Here is a 12,470-nt window from a genome sequence, read left to right on the forward strand (position 1 = left end):
CATTGTCAATCAACCTGAGCCCTCATACCTACTGCCTTGGTTGAACTGCCTCACCGTTTATGTCTCGGGAGATTCATCTCCCCCAGGCTGCAAGGTCCTTTGTGGTAGGCATTGCTGGTGATGTCACCGGGGTGGGGGAAGGTCTGCCTGTATTCCTGTCTAGCTTCTGTTTCTGATTGCTTCATATGTTCCACCTCTTGCGATCTGAACTGCATAAGATGCTGTTCTGTTCCTGATCTGGATTGGGAACTGGTGACTTCTGTGCTGCTCACCAATTCCTAGAGCTGGAGTTCAATGGCCTTTGTACCACTACTGGCCTCCCAGGATCTGGGGTGTACTGGTCTCTGTGTTCCCTCTGGTCTCCCTGAATTAGGGGCTGACAGCTTCCATGCTGCTCCCAGTCTCCTGTATCTGTCGGCTGGTGGATCCTGTGCTGTTCCTGGACCCCCAGAACTGTGGACTCTGTATCACTTCAGGCCCCTGTAGCTGGGGTGCATTTGTCACTATACTGCTGTCAGGCCCCTGGAGCTCAGGGGTGCCAGGCTGAATTTCTTCCTCATCTATTTTTGACTTTCCTCTTCTTTGTCTGCTCCATTTTGGCTGTTCTTCTACCTGCATTGTTCGCTTTGTCCTCTGAGGAGAGGTTACTGGTCTGCTGCATGCCATTTTCATCCTGTTTCTTTTGCTCTCGGAAACCTGTTGCCTCTCAGGTGCTCTCTTCTGAGGCTTTGTCCTTTTCACCACCTGCCATTCTCCTTGTCCCTCTGCCATTACCTCTACCATTGATATCTCCTCTTTGGGAGAGGCCTGTATCTTTGTGGTTGGGATTTGGGAGCTCGAGGTGGTTTGCCTTTCCTCAGTATTGGCCTTAGTCTCTGCTGGAATCTCTGCACTGGTAAGGGGTGTGTCAACAATTCTCTGTGAGTTGTTGTTGTTAGCTCTCCCTCTGTTGACTGGGTGTAGACACAGGGACATTTTGGAGCAGGTTTTGAAGAGATGACCTGCCTCTCTTCACAGGTTGCATCCTTTGCTTTCTTGGAATTCTTGGTCTGCTGCCTTTCCTGCCTGCATTTCTTACAGATGACTGCACTGCACTGGGCCACAACATGTCCACATTTGTTGCAGTTCTGATTGTCTTGCATATACCATGCAACCACAATTTCCTGATGGATACACTAAGGATGGGTGAATGATGGCACCATTAGCATTCACTCTTAACTTGTCCTTCAACAGACACTTGCTGGTTCAGATCCCAACTAAGTTCTTGATATTCACACAGCCTCCTGCTCTCTTGATGTAATGGGCCAGGAAGGTGAGGGCATCGACAACTAGTACATGTGGGTTCAACATGCACAGTTATCACGTGCTCCTTTTGGGAATGGTGAAGACTGGTTTCATATCCAACAGTGACAGTGGAGCCTCATTCCCTTTCTCCTGAAAGGCTTCTGCCGTCCTATTATGTCTCTGAAGGAAACATCAAAGTACCTGTTACCTGAGGTCCTGGAGGCAGTAGGTCCATGGTGAAAGGGGTTCCCCTCATTGAGGTCCTTCACTTCTACCCTGACAGTTGATTTGAATAACCCATCCTCCTCCTGAGGTGTTTGTCACTTGTCACTGCAGACATCCTGATGGAGCTGGTTGGTTATAGCAATTATTAACTTTCAACCATCAAATTCCTGAACTCGCATGAATAACTTCACTCACCACAACACTGAAATGATCACTGAACACAACCTATGGACCTACTTCCAAGGAGTCTACAACTCATGTTCTCTGTGTTATTTATTTACTTGCTTATTTATGATGATGATTATTTTTTGTATTTGCAGTTAGTCTTTTGCTCATTGATAGGTTGTCAGACTTTATGTATAGCTTTTCATTGATTCTGTTGTATGTCTTTGTTCTACTATGAATGTCTGCAAGGGAATGAATCTCAGAGTAGTATTGAGTGACATATATGTACTTTGATAATAATTCTACTAGGAACTTTGAACTTTGGTTTAGGAAAGAGTTGATAGATTGGTTTCCCAATCTGCATTAGGACCCATCCCCACATCTTGTGAGATCGACAGTGATGATCACTATCCCTCCCTTGCCAGTGAAGAATAGGAATGAAATGGGAGCCATAAAGACAAAAAGTGAAGCAAACAATAACTTATTTATAATAATTGTATGTTCCACTTTAGTTCAATGTCTCCACATTACATTTTCATGTGTCATGCTGAATTTAGGTCCTGGATATAGATCATAGGCCATAAGACATAGGAGAAGAATTATGCCAGTTGACTCATTAAGTCTGCTGCACCATTCCATCATAGCTGATTTATTATCCCTCCCAACCCCATTTTCCTGCCTTCTCAACTTTTGTTGACCATATTAATCAGAAAACTATCAAATTCAAAGGTTTCAAAGGTACATTTAATGTCAGAGAAATGTATAAAATGTACATCCTGAAATGCTTTTTCTTCGCAACCATCCACGAAAACAAAGGAGTGCTCCAAAGAATGAATAACAGTTAAGTGTTAAAACCCCAAAGTCCCTCCCCCCAGCTCGCCCTCCCTCCTGTGCGTAAGTGGAGTAACCAACAATCCCCCATCTCCCCACTGGCAAAAAAAAAGCATTGACACCATCACCGAGCACTCGAGCGTGAGCAAAGCAACAGCAAAGACACAGACTTGCTGTTACCCCAGAGACTTCGCGTTTCACCTGGTATTCAACATACCACAGGTTCTCTCTCTCCCTAATAAGAGAGAAGGAGGAGTCTCCATTTTCACAGTGAGCAGGGAGACATAACAAACAACTTGCTGGTTTGCAATGTTAAATGTCTATTATGTTGCTTTTTTCGAGCTCTGTGCCCAAAGATCTGGACACACTGACTCCCCTGACAACACACAGGTAGAACACTAACTTCAATCCGCCTGTCTCCAGAGTCTCAAGATCATAGACCTCCAAAACTGAGTCGGACTCTTAGGCTGAGCCCTTGGCATGCCGAACAACAGCCAGTTATGAAAGCCCAAAAGTGGGTCCCATTTCCACAAAGAACCATAATCAGCATGTAACTCCAGGTCAGGGTCTTCAAAAGAACCCTGAAAGGAAAAATAAAGATATTACATATGAAAATAGAGCTGTTTCTGAAGCAAAGGAGTGGCTGTTTAGTGCCAACATTACTCTGGTCCACCTCCAAGGTCTGTTTAAAACTCTATTTTAAAAATACTCAATGACTTGAGCTCCACAGCTGTCTGTGGCAATGAATTCCTCAGGTTAATCACACCCAGGCTAAAGAAATTCCTCCTCATCTCTGTTCTAAAGGGAAATCCTTTTAATCTAAGGCTTTGGTCCTGAATTTCTCACTGATAGTATAGTGAATGCATGGACACCAAACATCTTGGTGAATTATATTTTGAATTAGGAACATTGTGGCCCATTATTTCCCACAATTTAGAGCCTTCAGTAATATTGCTCTCCTTCATCACCAATGCACATATGCTAAAGAAGCACATTAACCAATGCTATAACTGAATGGTGCTGGAGCATTGTGAGATTCCTCACTCTTACGGGGGAACTAAGAATATGTGGTCAAAATGCTAGCAGTGGGCATGAAAATAGTACTATTTTGAAATAAGATACTTGCTTCAATCTGCCAATGGCATTCTCCTGACCAGGTTAAAAATATGTCTTGCAGTCCTGTGGAAGGCTAATCACAAAGCTATTAGCAATGTCTCAGTATGCATGTCAATAGAGCAGACAATTGTGTGCATCTGTTAGCTCTTGTGGGAAACAGTTCCTGGCTGTATCAATTGGAGTTATGCCAACACACTGAGCTTGCACTGTGGTTCATGTAATTTGAATGCCTCTTCCTTTGAATGATCTTTAGTGGCTGAAACCTATTCCGTTAACTGCCGCACTATGGATATGGAAAACCTGATTCAACGGATATGCCTATGGTTTCTTGACTGGCAAGAATAGGAATTGTTCTGAATGTTCTGAGAGGATGGAGTAAGGCACCATTATGCTTTTTGATCTCTCATTGGCTTTTGAAATGTATCTACATTAGCCTTCTCATGTAGCCTGTTCTATAGTAGTCCTCACCTGAATCCTTTAATGCAGAATTAATATGTAACTTTGAGAGTAAATTCCCTTGCCCCTAGGCAGCAGCTTGCTCATGCCAGATGAAACCCAAGTCTCTACATTGCCTAAGATCTGAGCTGGTACTAAGTGTCAAGCATAATGACTCGGTGTTCTTTTCTTCTTCCTTACAAAATATTTCTTTCTAGTGGGGAGGCAGTGTAAGCTTAGTTGCGTATCTAAAGACTCCATTAGTAAAGGCAAAAAAAAAGCATCATGATTTGAAGGGGTGGCTCATGAGATGGCCCAGGAGATGTAGACAGCGACATAGATAAAGCATCCTGTGTAGAGGGGAGGGAACATCTGAAAGGATAAAATAGGAACATGTTTCTTCACGAACTATTCTGAATTATCCTGGGCCTCAAAAAGGCGACGTCCGTCAATAAGGACCCCCATCACCCAGGATATGCCTTTTTCTTATTGTTATCATCGTGAAGGAGGCACAGGGGCCTGGAGGAACAGAATAACTGATTCAGAAACAGCTTCTTTCCCTCTGCCATCCAATTTCTGAATGGTCATTGAACCCATGAACATTAATTTTTGCACTTATTTAATTTAATTATATTTTTATATACAAACACACACACACACATACAAATACTGTAATTCAGTTTTTTTTCTATTAGAATACCATAAGATTATAAGATATAGGAGCAAATTGGGCTATTTGGCCCATTGAGTTTGCTCCACTATTTCATCATGGCCAATGCATTTGCTCTGTCAGCCCCATTTTCCTGCTTTCTTCCTCTATCCATTCTTGCCCTGACTAGTCAAGAATCTATCAACCTCTGCCCTAAATATACCAAATGACTTGGCCTCCACAAGTGCCTGCGGACACAAATTCCGCAGGTTCACCACTCTCTGGCTAAGAAATTCTTCCCCATCTCCATTCTTAAAGAACTCCCCTCTATTTTGGGGCTGTGCCTCTGTTCTTAGACCTCCCCACCATAGGAAACATCCTCTCCACACCCACTCTATCAAGGCCTTTCAACATTTGATAGGTCTCAATGAGGTCACCCCTCATGAATTCCAATGAATAGAGGCACAGAGCCATCAAATACTCCTCATATGACAAGTCTTTCAATCCCGGAATCATTTGCATGATCCTGCTTTGACCATCTCCAATGTCAGCACATCCTTTCTTAGATAAGAGGCCCAAAACTGCTCTCAGTGCTCCAAGTGAGGCCTCAACAGTGCTTTATAAAGCCTGAACATTACATCCTTGTTTTTATATTCTAGTTCTCTCGAAATGAATGCTAACATTGCATTTGCCTTCCTCACCAGCAACTCAACCTGCAAATTAACCTTCAGGAAATCCTGCATGAGGACTCCCAAGTCCATTTGCACCTCAGAATTTTGAATTTTCTTTCCATTTAGAACATAGTCTATGCTTTTATTTCTTCAACCTAAATTGCATGACCATACACTTCTTGACACTGTATTCCATTTGCCACTTCTTTGCCCATTCTTCTAATCTGTCTGTCTTTCTGTAGCCTCTCTACTTCCACAAAACTACCTGCCTCTCCACCTACTTCGGTGTCATATACAACTTGGCCACAAAGCCATCAACTCCGTCATCCAAATAATTGACATTTAATGTAAAAAGAAGTGGACTCAACACAGAACCCCCAACTAATCATCAGCAGCCAACCAGAAAAGGCTCTCTTTATTCCCACTTTTTGCTTCCTGCCAATCAACCAATTTTCTATCCATGTTAGTATCCTTCCTGTAATACCATGTACTGTACTCCTAACTTGTTAAACACCATCATGTGTGGCACCTTGTCAAAGACCTTCAAAAAATCCAAGTGCACATCATCTACTGATTCTCCTTTGTCTATTTCTTGTTATTTCTTCCAAGAATTCCAACAAATTTGTCAGGAAAGATTTTCCCTCAAGGAAACCATGGTGACCGCAACCTATTTTATTACCTCACTCCAAGTACCAGGTGTTCCCCGCTTTACGCCACTTTGGTTTTACAAAAGACCTACATTAGTACCTGTTTTCCCTAACCAAAAGAAATCCAAAGAGGAGTTTCGCTTTTATGAAAAAAGGCGCCCGCTTTAAACTTGAGTTTACCCGGAGAAAGACTACCATGACCGTGAAGCCTTGTGCAGGGAGGTGTGCGCGCATGTGTGTATGTGAGCATGCCTGTACGTCCTGATTTTTTTTTCTACAAATCGGCTTTTGTGCTATTTGGTATGATTTGGTAGGTTATTTTTTGGGTCTGGGAATGCTCAAAATTTTTTCCCATATAAATTAATGGTAATTGCTTCTTTGCTTTGTGCCATTTCGGCTTATGAAAGTTTTCATAGGTACGCTTTACTTTTGGATAGCGAGGAAAACCTGGGTACCCCAAAACCACGTACTTAACAATAGACTCTAATATCTTTCCAACCACTGAAGTCAAACTAGTTGGCCTATAATTTCCTTTCTTCTGCCTCTCTCCCTTCTTGAAGGGTGGAGTGTTATTTGCAAATCTTCCATTCCTCCGGAACCATGCCAGAATCTTGAAAGATTATTGCTAATGTCTCCCTAATCTCTTCAGCCACATCTTTCAGAACCTTGGGATGTGCACCATCTTGTCCAGTTGACCTATCTATTTTCAGACCTTTCAGCTTCCAAAGCAACTTCTCCCTATTAATGAAAACTTGACTCACTTCTACCCCCTGACACTCTCCAACCTCTGGCATACTGCTAATGTCTTCCACTGATGCAAAATACTCACTCAGTTTCAAAGATTTCAAAGGTACATTTAATGTCACAGAAACTTATACAATATACATCCTGAAATGCTTTTCCTTCTCAACCATCCATGAAAACAGAGGAGTGTCCCCAAAGAATGAATGACAACTGAATGTTAGAACACCAAATTCCCCCCCAGCTCCCCTCCCTCCTGCACATAAGCTGCAGCAAGCAACAATTCAAGCAGAAGTAATTCATCATTTCCACGTCCCCCATTACTACCTCTCCAGCATCATTTCCCAGCAGTCTGATATCCGATATCTTACCTTTGTTTTACATTTTATATATCTGAAAAAACTTTAGGTATCCTCTTTAATTTTAATGGCTAGCTTACCTTCGTATTTCACCTTTTCCTTCTTTATGACTTTTTTAGTTGCCTTCTGTTGGTTTTTAAAAGCCTCCCATTCCTCTAACTTACTACTAACTTTGCTCTATTATATCCCCTCACTCTGGCTTTTATGCTGGCTTTGACTTCTCTTGTCAGCCACGGTTGTGTCACCCTGCCTTTAGAATAATTCTTCCTTTTTGCAATATATATATCCTGTGCCTTCCAAGTTGCTCCCCAAGATTCCATAAGACCATAAGATATAGGAGCAGAAATAGGTCATCCAGCCTATTGAGTCTACTCCATCATGACTGATCCTGGATCCCACTCAACCCCATACACCTGCCTTCTCACCATATCCTTTGATGCCCTGACCTCAAAGGGCTTGTCCTCCACCACAGTTTGTGGCAGAGCATTCCACAGATTCATTACTCCCTGGCTAAAAAAATTCCTCGTTACCTCTCTTCTTAATGGTTGCCCCTCAATTTTGAGGCTGTACCCTCAAGTTCTGGATTCCTCCACCATAGGAGGAACATCCATCCGACCTAGTCCTTTCAACATTTGGTAGGTTTCATTGAGATCCCGCCATGTTCTTCTAAATTCCAGTGAGTACAGGCCCAAAGCTGCCAAACGCTCCTCATATGTTAACTGCTTCATTCCCGGAATTATCCTTGCTATCCTTCTCTGGATTCTCTCCAATGACCAACACATCCCTTCTGAGATTTGGGGCCCAAAACTGTTGACAATACTCCAAGTGCATCTTATAAAGTCTTAGCATTGTCTTCTTGCTTTTATATTCTATTCCCCTTGAAATGAATGCCAACATTGCACTTGCCTTTTTTACCACAGACTCAGCCTGTAAATTAACTTTCTGGGAGTCTTGCACAAGGACTCCTAAGTCCATCTGTTCTAAATGGCCTACCCTTTATTCTTACTTCCTTGAAGAACTCTAATAAATTTGTTAGCCAAGATTTGCCTTTACAGAAACCATGCTGACTTTGACTTATTTTCTCATTAGTCTCCAAGTACCCTGAAACCTCATCCTTAATAATAGACACCAATGCTTTCACAGTCACTGAGGTCAGGCTAACTGCCTTCCTCCCTTCTTAAAGAGTGGAGTGACATTTACAATCTTCCAGTCCTCTGGGACCATGCCAGAATTAAGTGATTTTTGAAAGGTCATGACCAATGCATCCATTATCTTTTTAGCAACCTCTCTCAGGACTCTGGGCTTCTCTACATTAAGCTCCCTAATAAGATCTGGGTTGTTACATAACATTCAATCTCAGACAGCTTTGCCCTGAGTAGGCTCAAATGTAGGTTGCTCTAAAAAAAATCTCGTAAGCATTCACCAAATTCCCTCTCTTACAATCTAACACCAACCTGATTTTCCCAAATTCCTTTCATATTGAAGACCCCATTACAATTGTAACATTAACCTTATTACATAAGTGGTGTACTTATTTTTGAGGGGAACAACAGCATGTGTACTCTGCATAGACTGTCCATTTCCCTTCCTTCTCTTGACAGTCACTCAGTTCCCCAGGAGGTGATCACCTCCCTGTGGCTCCTACCTACCACCTCCTCATTGTCCTGTATGAGTGGAAGGTCATCAACCTGTAGCTCTGGTTCCTTAATATGTTCTCTGAGGAGCTGCACCTGGTGCAGATGTGGTTATTCGGAAATGTGATTATCCGGGATGCTAAAGGTCTCCCAGAATTCCAACATTTCAGACAGAGAACCAAATACTGTCCCTGAAGCCATCCCGACTGCATTAACTATTCCCTAACAAACAAGGAATGAAGAACAAAGAAAAGTATCTAACTGATACTTTTCTTGTCCAAGTCTGATCACTTTGAAGCCTGATGAGCCAAAGTCACTCCAACACGGGCTCACTCAGACAACGGCCACTCCAAGAATTGCTGCTCCGCTTGTGCATGCTGTATTTTTATTTGCCCTTTCTAATGAATCCTGCTCAGTGATTGGTTGTAGTCCAACTCTGAAAAACTACTGGAACGCGCTACCTTTTTAATCTTGGGAGTGCAAGCTTGAATGAAAAGGTAGCTGTCTTCTCGCTCAATGATGGGGCAACATGCAACTACTATTATTATGTATTGCAGTGTACTGCTGCCACTTCACGCTTCACGGCATAAGCCGGTGATATTAAACCTGATTCTAACATTCAGAATATTGCTGTCGTGGTGTGCGCAAGGCAATGATTGCTTGTAAGTAGTCTCTTACCCAAGGGAGGTGTTGGATCTTGGGCATATTCCTGTCTCAAAAAGAGAACAATACTTGGCTAATTTATCTTGCAAGTTAAATGGAAAAGTAACTCTTAACGTGTCATGAAGAGTTTCACCATGGTGAAATATGCCTGCTTTCGCTGAGCAGGAAGTGAACAATTAGTACATGGTTGCTGCCATGCTGGATTTATCAGATAAAACGTCAAGTCAAGTCAAGTCACTTTTTATTGTCATTTTGACCATAACTGCTGGTACAGTACATAGTAAAAATGAGACAACATTTTTTCATGACCATGGTGTTACATGACACAGTACAAAAACTAGACTGAACTACATAAAAAAACAACACAGAAAAAAAACTACACTAGACTACAGACCTACCCAGGGCTACATAAAGTGCACAAAACAGTGCAGGCATTACAATAAATAATAAAGAAGACAATAGGGCAGTAAGGTGTCAGTCCAGGCATTAGGTATTGAGGAGTCTGATAACTTGGGGGAAGAAACTGTTACATAGTCTGGTCGTGAGAGCCCGAATGCTTCGGTGCCTTTTCCCAGATGGCAGGAGGGAGAAGAGTTTGTATGAGGGGCACGTGGGGTCCTTCATAATGCTGTTTGCTTTGCGGATGAAGCGTGTAGTGTAAATGTCCGTAATGGCGGGAAGAGAGACCCCAATGATCTTCTCAGCTGACCTCACTATCCGCTGCAGGGTCTTGCGATCCGAGATGGTGTAATTTCCGAACCAGGGAGTGATGCAGTAATGCGGCTACTCAGGATGCTCTTAATATAACCCCTGTAGAATGTGATGGGGGGTGGGAGATGGACTTTCCTCAGCCTTCGCAAAAAGTAGAGACGCTGCTGGGCTTTCTTTGCTATGGAGCTGGTGTTGAGGGACCAGGTGAGATTCTCCATAAGGTGAACACCAAGAAATTTGGTGCACTTAACGATCTCTACTGAGGAGCCGTCGATGTTCAGCGGGGGGTGGTTGCTCTGTGCCCTCCTGAAGTCAACAACTATCTCTTTTGTTCACATTCAGAGACAGGTTGTTGGCTCTGCACCAGTCCATTAGCTGTTGCACTTCCTCTCTGTAAGCTGACTGGTCATTCTTGCTGATGAGACCCACCACAGTCGTGTCATCGGCGAACTTGATGATGTGGTTCGAGCTGTGTGTTGCAACACAGTTGTGGGTCAGCGGAGTGAACAGCAGTGGACTGAGCATGCAACCCTGCGGAGCCTCCGTGCTCAGTGTGATGGTGTTGGAGATGCTGCTCCCGATCTGGACTGACTGAGGCCTCCCAGTCAGGAAGTCTAGGATCCAGTTGCAGAGGGAGGTGTTCAGGCCCAGTAGGCTCAGCTTTCCAATCAGTTTCTGAGGGATGGTTGTGTTGAATGCTGAACTGAAGTGTATGAACATCATTCAAACGTATGTGTCTTTTTTGTCCAGGTGGGTTAGGGCCAGGTGGAGGGTGATGGCAATGGTGTCATCTGTTGAGCAGTTGGAACGGTACTCAAACTGCAGGGGGTCCAGTGAGGGGGGCAGCAGGGTCTTGATATGTCTCATGACAAGCCTCTTAAAACACTTCATGATGATAGATGTGAGTGCAACTGACACTGAAGATTTCTTCGACATGGGGACAATGGTGGCGGCCTTGATGCACGTTGGAACGTGCATCAAGGAGATGCAGGGAGATGTTGAAGATGTCAGGGTTTCATTAACACTGACTAAACAATTGAGGCAATAAAATTTTGTGTACTTTTCCATGTTTGTGTTGACTTGCCTCTGTCAATAATTATCCTTGCCGCCTTCTTCGGTAGCTTACCCATTTTGATGTGGTAGCCTCCTGTCACCCTGATATAAAGTGTGTACTTTATCCAAGGACCAGTTTGGTCATTTTCAGCTCATCTGAGGATCCATGATAAAATAATGTTTTACAGTGACAATCAGATGTAGCGATAATATCCTCTTTAAGATCTCTGGAAGATCCCAGACTTTGTTTAAGTAGGATAAGTTGCATGTTATTTCTTTACTAATATGGCTTTCTTGTGCAATAATCGGAATATGAATGCATTGCAAATTTTAAACTCATGCATATTGGGTATCTGCAGTGCTAGGAAAATAGGCCCACGCTTTACATGCAGCTTGGTTGAGTAATTGTCTTTTCAATAAATTACAATTATTTCTTTCTTTCTCAACAGAACGATCCGAGTATATAAAGGTCACAAGAGCTTTGGCTTTACGCTGCGTGGCCATGGCCCAGTATGGCTTGAGTCTGTTCTTCCAGGTGAGTTATAAACATTTCCCAGATGCCCAGCACAGTGATGGTTTATCATTGTACACAGCTATCAATAGATTTTATTTGCAAAACTTGACAAAGAATCTGCTGGAGATTTTGCTCTAAAGGTTACCTAATCCTTATTTTCAAGGATATTAATAGAACAATTTATAGTGAGTGATGTAGGTGTTGTTGGGTTTCTTCTACTTGACAAGAAAACTTACCCTATACTAAACTTCAGGAAAAGTGGGAGCAAGTCAGTGAAACAGGTAAAATATTACCAGTGAAAATGTTCATGTGATGGCATTGGTTAACAGTTATTGAATATCACTCTTGCTCACTATATGTCTCTTTCAGGAAGTCCAGCTGAGAAGTCTGGATTGAAGGCAGGGGATCGAATTCTGTTTCTCAACGGGTTAGACATGCGGTAGGTTCAGAACACTTACTGAATGCATTGAACATCCTTGTGCAGGAAAACATGTTTGTGTTAGTCATGAATGGGAGGCATATTAAAAATAAAGCTGTCTTATGAAAGAAGACACAACATCGTTCATTTTGGAGGATAATCAGGGAGTCATCCATTAAGGCCATGGGTAGAACTTAGAAATAAGAAGGGGAGAGTCACTAGTGGGATTATATTATAGCCTCCCCAACAGCAGGAATTGGAGGAGCAGATGCAGGATGTAAACATAATAGGTTAGTATTAGTGGGAGATTTTAACTTCCTTAGTACTGACTGGGATAATCACAGTGTGAAAAGC

General features: G+C 42.7%; 1 protein-coding gene across 1 annotated transcript in view; it reads left to right on the forward strand.

The window, feature by feature from the left end:
* Positions 1-12,470, forward strand: part of LOC132400058 (delphilin-like) — a 247,769-nt gene that overhangs the window by 70,290 nt on the left and 165,009 nt on the right. Inside the window, exons 4-5 of the mRNA XM_059981142.1 lie at positions 11,634-11,719; positions 12,068-12,137. Coding sequence (XP_059837125.1) covers positions 11,634-11,719; positions 12,068-12,137 — 156 coding nt within the window. The remainder of the gene's footprint in view (positions 1-11,633; positions 11,720-12,067; positions 12,138-12,470) is intronic.

The sequence above is a fragment of the Hypanus sabinus genome, chromosome 9 (genome assembly GCF_030144855.1).
Source record: "Hypanus sabinus isolate sHypSab1 chromosome 9, sHypSab1.hap1, whole genome shotgun sequence".
NCBI classification, from domain to species: domain Eukaryota; kingdom Metazoa; phylum Chordata; class Chondrichthyes; order Myliobatiformes; family Dasyatidae; genus Hypanus; species Hypanus sabinus.